At 41.3% G+C, this 10708-nt stretch overlaps 1 protein-coding gene across 1 annotated transcript; it reads right to left on the bottom strand.

Moving 5' to 3' along the window:
- Positions 1-1205: 1205 nt before the first annotated feature.
- Positions 1206-2652, bottom strand: LOC120882191 (spindlin-3-like). The gene is given in 2 exon segments (XM_040266077.1): positions 1206-1454; positions 2419-2652. Coding segments are annotated over 2 exon segments (483 nt in total).
- Between the last annotated feature and the right edge of the window lie 8056 nt (positions 2653-10708).

Below are 10708 nucleotides of genomic sequence, written 5' to 3'. Positions count from 1 at the left end.
TGCCAGCGTTTAAAACATTAAAGCACTTAGAATATCACTGTCTTTTGATCATCTAGTATGTGTTTCATAGTCCTACTTGGACACCATAATAAATGAGCTTACCAGTTCCTACAAGGAAGCAAAATCTATTTTCAGTCTTTTTAGTTCTAGCAAGTGCCTTTCCCACCTGATATGCTGGGACTCAGAAGTCTTCTAAGAATCTAATGAAAATGTAATCTAAACATTTTCAAAGCATCCCTTCTAGCATAGGAAAGAAATCTGTATCTCAGCCTGATTCCAGATTTTTGCTCCTTTATTTTGATGTCCTGAACAGATCTGCCAACCATGCTAAACCTAGCCTTTACCCTGTGACTGAGGACTCTAGCTAGAGCCTGGCATAATGCTCCCTTGGGCTGGCAAAGTCCAATTGTGTTAATTCTGCCTGCACAGCCTATGTCTGTAAAAACCCACTCCATGTCTGTAGGTACAAGCCAGAGCTATTGTAGACAACAGGAATCCTTATGCCATTAATGGCTAACCATGATGTCTCTACTTGCATTTGGTTCCTAAATGCTTAGCCCTTAACAATTTTGTAAGATTTCTCAGCCTATGCACTAAAATACAAAATAACTGCCCTCTTGATTTTGAACCAAGTTGAACAATAATTACAAGAATAAGACTTAAGTACAGTTGGAATTTTAAATGCAACTTGGATGGAAGACCAACATGAGCCTCTCACTCCTTTCCCAAATTAAACATTTGAAGTTACCTAAGGGGAGGGTTGATGTTGCCAAGATACTTAGCTGGCCATATTGAATATCTCAGGAAGCGTCACACTTCAGTGAAGATTGTCTAAATGCCCAAAAGAATGAGGCAAGAAGTGTTCAGTTACCTTTAGTCTATTAACACCACCCAAGGTAAAAATATGGGCCAATGAATGTCAGACTTTACACTTCTCACTAATTAGATAAATCAATCATTCTACTGTGGGGAGGAACACATAAAAAGGTTAGAGGTAAGGGCAGAAGGATTCTTCAAAACATGTCTGGGAGGGGGGAAGTTTTAATTTCTTGCCAGGCAAAAGTGTGAAAAAGAGGAGAAGATGGTTCTTACAAATTGTAAAGCAATCAAGACTTTTTGTGTGTTCAGATTTTACAATCTGAGACTTTTTGTGTGTTCAAATTTTACAATCTGTCTCACATATTTGGCAAATTTCAAAATGACCTCTAAGATGTTTTTACCAAACCATAGACAAAGATATGGAAATCATCATCAAATTTGATGAAGTACACAGAAGGCTTTGCTTCCACCTGATGAATGACTATGCCAGTTCTCTTGGAGCCATCGTCCTTGGCATATTCCACTTGTTTGCCTACTAGGCTGTCTATGACTTCTCCTGGCTCCCTCTCTGTGAGAAGAGAATCATTGGAATCTGGAAGGATGTGTAGGTCACCGTCTTTATAATTATCTAAGAGCTGGTACATATATAATACAGGATCTTTCTCACAGGTAATGTAAAACCACATATTCACGACAGGTGCCTGAGCTAAGACCATCCCCCTCCATTCATTTTTGGAAGCTCCCTCTGTCTCAAAAATATGTTTCATTGCTTTGCCAATCAGAATTTCTGTTAAGTGTGTATCACTGATTCTAGATGATGCAACTCTAGTAGGAAGGACTTCAAGTGATGACACAGATTGTTTCATCTCTGTGAAGTTTCAATCCATAAACACAGTCAAATCCATCACATTTGATAAGATACAGAGAGGGATTTACAGGTACCTGATATCATGACATCCGGTCCTATCACTTCATGGGAAATAGATGGGGAAACAGGGGAAACAGTGTCAGACTTTATTTTTTTGGGATCCAAAATCACTGCAGATGGTGATTGCAGCCATGAGATTAAAAGACGCTTACTCCTTGGAAGAAAAGTTATGACCAACCTAGATAGTATATTCAAAAGCAGAGACATTACTTTGCCAACTAAGGTCCATCTAGTCAAGGCTGTGGTTCTTCCTTTGGTCATGTATGGATGTGAGAGTTGGACTGTGAAGAAGGCAGAGCACCAAAAAATTGATGCTTTTGAACTGTGGTGTTGGAGAAGACTCTTGAGAGTCCCTTGGACTGCAAGGAGATCCAACCAGTCCATTCTGAAGGAGATCAGCCCTGGGATTTCTTTGGAAGGATGCTGAAGCTGAAGCTCCAGTACTTTGGCCACCTCATGCGAAGAGTTGACTCATTGGAAAAGACTCTGATGCAGGGAGGGATTGGGGGCATGAGGAGAAGGGGACGACAGAGGATGAGATGGCTGGATGGCATCACTGACTCGATGGACATGAGTCTGAGTGAACTCCAGGAGTTGGTGATGGACAGGGAAGCCTGGCATGCTGCGATTCATGGGGTCGCAAAGAGTTGGACACGACTGAGCGACTGAACTGAACTGAACTGATCCAGAATGGTTCCCTTCTACTCTGTTAGAGGTTCATCTCCGTCTTTCCATCCATGTCGAATTCTGCAGCCCACGATATTCCTTGGAGGCTGGGAGATGGGTCTGCTCCTATGCTTCTTGTGTGCAGCTTTTCTCTTCATCATGATAATAGACACACTGGCATGACCTGCGCCTGTCCTGGACCGTTGCCCAGAAGCCGTTTTTGCGAGCGGGTTCTTCATGCCTACGCGGAGCACAGTAACAAAGAGGCCCAATAAAGGATGTCAAGAAAAAATAAATTCAATGCATGACATGGTGAACTTTGTCTCCTAAAGAGTGCACTCCACGCAGACACCCCCAGACGCCGGTTTTCCTCTAAAGCTAGGCAGAAAAGCGGGAAATCCCCTGCACACTGCGTGCAAGCAGTAATCGTTCTCCCTAGCTAGTTCCGGCTATGCTAGCTAGCGCTATGGAGTTCTGGTTGTGGTCAGAGAAATAGAGGGCAACCCCTTATTCCTCCCGCCCTGCGTCCAACACTGTCCAGGCCAGAGGGCAGAGACTCCCCCAAGCTGGAGATAGTGGGCCTCGCGTGCCCAAATCGGACAACTCGCTGCTGCCTCCGCTGAGAGGCTGTATTGAAGGAGGACCAGCAGATGACGAGTTAGGTGCTTGCAAGAGCTGGGAGGGAGGATCTTTAGGCGAGAAGCCTGTCAAGTGGGCTGCTGGATAGGCGGACAGGAGGGCGGCAATATCTCTGGGAACTCTACTTGGGGGGCCTTCCGCTCCCTCTCGGTGGCAGCTGCCGCCCCTCTGCCACATTGGACTCCTGCCAGTCACTGCAGTTGCCAGTCTCCTCCCTCTTTTCCGTGGAGCTCAGCTTCCGGCCAGGAGAGAGGCCTCCCTTTCCTGTCCAGCACCACGCCTTCCCCTACCCCCAACCCTCCATCCACCACTGCCTTGGGCTGAAAGTAGTTCTTTGGTTCCTTGGCCCTCCCCTTTCCAAAATCTGGACGGCCTGCCCAACAAATCCCCTCTCCAACTGCCTAGCGCCACTTCTTCAGTTCTGGGCTCTCAGATTCCCAGACCCCATCCGTAAGTCCATCTCTGTATTCCTGCCGCATCTGCTTTCCATCCTCCAGGAATTTGCCCTTTCCTTTCCCCCTGCCATTCCGGAGTTACTCTTTATTAAGGAAACCTGCCTGTCCTGTCATTTAAGGGAGTTTGAGGTTAGAGGAGAGAAGTGCACAAGTGCTTAGTCTGCCATCTTGACTCAGTATCTCGGTAATTTTTACTGACTGGTCATTACTGGATTTATTGAGGATAATATTTTTTTTTTTCTTTTTCACCGATTACAGAGAAATTGTAATCATGGAAAACGTGGGCATGGTATGCTGCTGCTGCTGCTAAGTCGCTTCAGTCATGCCTGACCCTGTGCGACCCCATAGACAGCAACCCACCAGGCTTCCCCGTCCCTGGGATTCTCCAGGCAAGAACACTGGAGTGGTTTGCCATTTCCTTCTCCAATGCATGAAAGTGAAAAGTCAAAGTGAAGTCGCTCAGTCGTGTCTGACTCTTAGTGACCCCATGGATTGCAGCCTACAGGCTCCTCCATCCATGGGATTTTCCAGGCAAGAGTACTGGAGTGGGTTGCCATTGCCTTCTCCTGGGCACGGTATACAACCTAGCAAATTGACAGGAAGAAAGTAATCAACTATAAATCCACCTCGTATGCACCAGGGCTTATAGCAAAATATTAACACTTTCCATTGTCTTTATAAAATAAACTCTTACAAAGCTGGGATACTTGTGCATATGCTTTTTCATGGGGTGTCTTTTTCCATATAAAATGAGTATTTAATGAGTTTCTAGATATTGTCTGAAATGTTTTGTAGTGGCTTCACTAAAATTAGTGTAAGGACATTTTCACAGTTTAACCATTCCCTCCTACCTTCAGATGTTTAGTTTTAAAAATTACTTATAAAATTATACTTGCATGCAAATAATTATTCTCTTTTAACAGAATAATAAAGACACAAACTTACAATCAAAACAATTATTACAATTATAACAAGAAGTTAGTATTTCAACATTGTTACATCTTAAGCCTATGGATAAAGACTTATTTAAGCAGTGTTCAATCATTTTTGTTTTCATTACAGCAATGCTAGTGGGTGTGAAGTAGTATTTCACTGTTGTTTAATTTGCATTTCACTAAGGACTAATGTTCAAATGACTGCGCAATTGCACTCATTTCACATACTAGCAAGGTCATACTCAAAATCCTCCAAGCTAGGCTTTAACAGTACATGAACCAAGAACTTCCAGATGTACAAGCTGGATTTAGAAAATGTAGAGAAACCAGAGATCAAATTGCCAACATTCATTGGATCATAGAAGAAGCAAGAGAATTCCAGAAAATATATCTGCTTCATTGACTACGCTAAAGCCTTCAGCTATGTGGATCACAACAAACTGTGGAAAATTCTTCAAGAGATGAGAATACCAGACCCTCTTACCTGCCTCCTGAGAAACCTGTATACAGGTCAAGAAGCAACAGTTAGAATCAGATATGGAACAACAGACTGTTTCCAAATTGGGAAAGGAGTACATCAAGGCTGTATACTGTCACCCTGCTTATTTAACTTATATGCAGAGTACATCATGAGAAATGCCAGGCTGAATGAAGCATAAACTGGAATCAAGATTGCCAGGAGAATTATCCTTCAATTAAAAACTTAAGAAATATTTAGAAAAGCATAATATTCTCTAGGTCCATCCTAGTGGCTGCAAATGGCAGAATTTCATTCTTTTTTATGGTTGAGTAATATTCCATTGCACAAATTACAGAAGACCTAAATGGACATTTCTCTAAAGATCACAGATCTTTAGATTTACAGATATCACAGATCTAAAGATATACAGATCACAAAGAGGCACATGCAAAGATGTTCAAGATCACTAATTATCAGACAAATGGAAATCAAACTGAAATAATCCATTACCTCATGGCAATCAGAAGGGCCATTATGAAAAAGTTTACAAACAATAAATGCTGGAGAGGGTGTGGAGAAAATGGAACCCTCCTGCACTATTGGTGGATTGTAAATTGGTATAGCCATTATGGAGAACAGTATGGAAGTTTCTTAAAAAGCTAAAACTGGAGCTACTATTCTTGCACAAAACATATTTTCTTGAATATGAAGTGAAGTGAAGTGAAGTGAAGTCGCTCAGTTGTGTCTGACTCTTTGAGACCCCATAGACTATAGCCTACCAAGGTCCTTCGTCCATGGGATTTTCCAGGCAAGAGTACTGTAGTGGGTTGCCATTTCCTTCTCCAGAGGATCTTCCCGACCCAGGGATCGAACCTGGGTCTCTCACATTGTAGGCAGACACTTTACCGTCTGAGCCACCAGTATAATTACATCTATTTTCATCAGAGATATTTCCATGTAATTTTTTTGGTGGTGTCTTTTCCTGGTTATATTATCAAGGGAATACTGGCCCATAGAATGAATTTGGAAGCATTCCTTTCTCTTCAATTTTCAAAAACGTATTAAGAAGGATAAGCATCATTAACAAACTGAAAGATAAAGACCATATGATCATCGCAATAGATACAGAGAAATTCAACACCCATTTATGATTAAAAAAAAAAAAAAACTCTCCAGAAAATTGGCATAGAAGGAACCTACCTCAACATAATAAAGGCCATATACAACAAACCCACAGAAAACATTCTTAACAGTGAAAAACTGAAAGCATTTCCTCTAAGATCAGGAACAAGACAAGTGTGCCACTCTTGCCACTATTATTCAGCATAGTTATGGCAGTCCTAGCCAAGGTAGTCAGAGGAGAAAAAGTAATAAAAGGAATCCATACTGGAAAAGAAGTAAATATCTCACTCTTTGCAAATGACATGATACTATACATTGTGTTGACTAGACATTGTTGTTGTTCAGTCGCTTAGTCATGTCCAACTCTTTGTGACCCCATGGACTGCAGCATGACAGGTTTCCCTGTCCTTCTCTATCCCACGGAGATTGCCCAAACTCACGTCCATTGAGACAATGAAGCCATCCAACCATCTCACCCTCTGTCACTCCCGTCTCCTCCTGCCCTCAATCTTTCCCAGCATCAGGGTCTTTTCCAGTGAGTTGGCTCTTTGCATCGGGTGGCCAAAGTACTGGCGCTTCAGCTTCAGCATCAGTCCTTCCAATGAATATTCACGGTTGATTTCCTTTAGGATTGGCTGGCTTGATCTCCTTGCAGTGAAAGGAACTCTTGAGAGTCTTCTCCAACACCACAGTTCAAAAGCATCAGTGGCACTCAGTGATGTCTCTACTTTTTATTATTTTGTCTAGGTTTGTCATAGCTTTTCTTCCCAGGAGCAAGCATTCTTTAATTCCATGGCTGCAGTCACCATCCACAGTGATTATGGAGCCCAAGAACACTGTTTCCATTTTTTCCACATCTATTTGCCCTGAAGTTATGGTACTAGGTGCCATGATCTTAGTAATTTGAATGTTAAGTTTTAAGCCAGTTTTTTCTCTCTTTTCTTTTAGCTTCCTCAAGAAGCTCTTTAGTTCTTCACTTTCTGCCATTAGGGTGGTGTCATCTGCATATCTGAGGCTATCTCCCAGTAATATTGATTCCTGCTTTTGAGTCATCCAGCCCAACATTTCACATGATATACTCTGCATATCATTTAAATAAGCAGGGTGGCAATATACAGCCTTGATATACTCCTTTCCTAATTTGAACCAGTTCTATGTCCAGTTCTATTGTTGTTTCTTGACCTGCATACAGGATTCTCAGGAAGCAGGAAAGGTGGTCTGGTATTCCCATCCCTTTAAGAATTTTCCATAGTTTGCTGTGATCCACACAGTCAAAGGCTTTAGTGTAGATTTTAGTGTAGCCAATGAAGCAGATGTAGATGTTTTAGATGCTACCAGAAAATTACTAGGGCTAATCAATGAATACAGTAAAGTTTTAGAATACATAATTAATACATAAGAATCTCTTGTATTCCTATACACTAACAATGAAAAATCAGAAAGAGAAATTAAAGAAACAATCCCCTTCAACACTGGAGCGAAAAGAAAAACATACAAAGGAATAAAGCTACCTAAAGAGACAGAAGACATGTGTGCAGAAACTATAAGACACTGAGGAAAGAAATCAAAGATGACAAAGACAGATGGAGAAATATATTATGTTCTTGGATTGGAAAAATCAATATTGTCAAATGACTATATTGTGAAAAAGAATCTACAAATTCAATGCAATCTCTAGCAAACTATCAATGGTATTTTCTACAGAACTGTAACAAAACATTTTACAATTTGTATGGAAACACAAAAGACCCTGAAGCATCAAAGCAATCTTGAGATAGAAGAATTGAGCTGGAGGAATCAACTTTTCTGACTTCAGACTATACTACAAAGCTACAGTCATCAAAAGAATATGGCACTGGCAGAAAAATAGAAATACAGATCAGTGAAATATGATAGAAAGTCCAGAGATAAACCCACACACCTATGGGTACCTTTGACAAAGAAGGCAAGAATATACAATGGAGAAAAAGCAGCCTCTTCAATAAGTGATGCTGGAAAAATGGGGCACCTACATGTAGAAGAATGAGAGTAGAATGCTTTTTAACATCATATACAAAAATAAGCTCAAAATGTGATTTAAAAAACTTAAATGTTAAGGCCATGAACTATAAAATTCTTTGAGGACAAAATAGAGAGTACATTCTTTGACATAAACCACAGTGAGATCCTCATTGACCTGCCTCCTAGAGGAAAGGAAATAAAAACAAAAGAAATAGGACCTAATTAACCTTAAAAGATTTGCACAGCCAAACAATAAACAAGATTAAAAGACAACTCTTGGGATGGGAGAAAATAATTGCAAAGGAAATGACTGACAAAGGATTAATCTCTAAAATATATAAACAACTCATAGAATGTAATAGTAGAAAAACAAGCAACCCAGTCAAAAATTGGGCAGTGAAAATTTGATCAAGATGGCAGAGTAGAAGTCTTCATCTCCTGTGAGAGCACAGAAATCACAACAAGCTGTCAAACAACCATGGAAAGGAGGACACTGGAAGCCACCAGAAAAAGATACCCCACATCCAAAGACAAAGAAGAAGCCTCAATGAGATGATAGGAGGGTTGCAATCACAATGAAAACAAATCCTGTATTTGCCAGGTGGGCAAACCACAAACTGGAGTACAATAATACCAAATAAGTTCTCCCATTGTTATGAACATTCTGAGCCCCATGTCATGCTTACTAACCTGGGATCTGGCAAGGGGGCTGGGAATCCAAAGGGAATCTGACTTTGAAGGCCAAAGGGATTTGCTTACCAGACTTCCATAGGACTGGGAAAAACAGACTGTACTCTTGGAGGTCACAAACAAAATCTTGCACCCATCAAGACCCAGAGAAAAGGAACAATGATGCCACAGAAGACTGAACCAGATCTGTTAGTGTTGGAGGGTCTTCTGTGGAGGCATGGTTTGGCAGTGGCTCAAAGCAGGGACAGGGACAATGGTAGCAACAGTCTTGGGAGATGTCCATTGGTGTAAGCTCTCTTGGAATTCACCATTAACTCTACTGTAGACCTCGTAGACCTCAGGGTTGGGTTGCCTCAGGCCAATCAACTAACACAACCCCACTCATTAACAGATAATTTAATTAAAATTTTAGTGAGCATGGCCCTGTCCACCAGAGCAAGGCCCAGTTTTTCCCACCACCAATCCCTTCCATCAGGAAGCTTATACAAGCCTCTTAGCTTCATCTACAAGAGGCCACATGGAAGAAAAAGAACCACAATCCCACAGTGGTAGAATAAAACTCACATCAAAGAAATTTAATCTCTCAGATAAAGGGACAAGATAAAACCCCAGAAAAGCAACTAAATGAAGCAGAGAAAGGCAACCTTCCAGAAAAAGAATTCAGAATAATAACTGTGAAGATGATCCAGGACCTCAGAAAAAGAATGGATGGGATATATGAAATGTTTATCAAAAACCTAGAAGTAAAGAACAAACAAAGATGAAAAATATACTATAAGGAATCAATAGCAGAATAACTGAGCAATAAAAACGGATACGTGATCTGGAAGACGTGTGTGCATGCTGAGTCACTCCAGTCGTGTCCAACTCTCTGTGACCCCATGGATCATGGCCCACCAGGCTCCTCTGTCCATGGGATTCTCCAGGCAAGAATACTGGAGTGGGTTGCCATTTCCTTCTCCAGTGAGAAAGTATGAAGTGAGTGAAGTGAAGTTGCTCAGTCGTGTCCGACTCTTTGTGACCCCATGGACTGTAGCCTACCAGGCTCCTCCCTCCATGGGATTTTCCAGGGAAGAGTACTGCAGTGGGTTGCCATTTCCTTCTCCAGAGCTGGAATACAGAATGATGGAAATAATTGCTGCAGAAAAGAGTATATAAAGAGAATGGAAAAAAAAAAAGAAAAAATAATACAGCCTAAGAGAACTCTGTGACAACATTAAATACACCAACATTCCCATTATAGGGGTCCCAAAAGGAGAAGAAAGAGAGAGAAAAGACCTGAGAAAATATTTGAAGAAAGAATAGCCGAAAACTTCTCTAACATGGGATAGGAAGGGCTTCTAGGTAGCTCAGCTGGTAAAAAAAAAAAAAAAAAAAAAAAAATCCACCTGCAATGCAGGAGATGCCAGATCATTTCCTGGGTCGGGAAATTCCCCTGGAGAATGGATAGGCTACCCACTCTAGTATTCTTGGGCTTCCCTGGTGGCTCATATGGTAAAGAATTGGCCTGAAATGCAGGAGACCTGGATTTGATACCTGGGTTGGGACGATCCCCTGGAGGAGAGCATGGGAACCCACTCCAGTATTCTTGCCTAAAGAATCCCCATGGACAGAGGAACCTGGCAGGCTACAGTCCGTGGGGTTGCAAAGAGTCAGACACAATTGATCGACTAAGCACAGCATAGTATGGGAAAGGAAATAGTCAATCAAGTCCAGGAAGCTCAGAGAGTCCTAGGCAGGAAAAACCCAAGGAAGAACACAATCAAACTGAAGAAAATTAGACATAGATAAAATACTAAAAGCAATAAGAGAAAATGACAAACAGCATACATGAAAATTCCCATCAGGTTATCAGCTGATTTCTCAACAGAAATCTACAAGCCAAAAGGGAATGACATGATATATTTAAAATGATGAAAGGGAAGAACCTGCAATCAAGAATGCTCTATCCAGCAAGACTCTCATTTAGATTTGATGGAGGAATCAAAAGCTT

The sequence above is a fragment of the Oryx dammah genome, unplaced genomic scaffold (genome assembly GCF_014754425.2).
Source record: "Oryx dammah isolate SB20612 unplaced genomic scaffold, SCBI_Odam_1.1 HiC_scaffold_23, whole genome shotgun sequence".
Lineage (NCBI taxonomy): Eukaryota > Metazoa > Chordata > Mammalia > Artiodactyla > Bovidae > Oryx > Oryx dammah.
The sequence above is the reverse complement of the archived record's forward strand: the minus strand, read 5'-3'. Positions and strand labels throughout refer to the sequence as shown.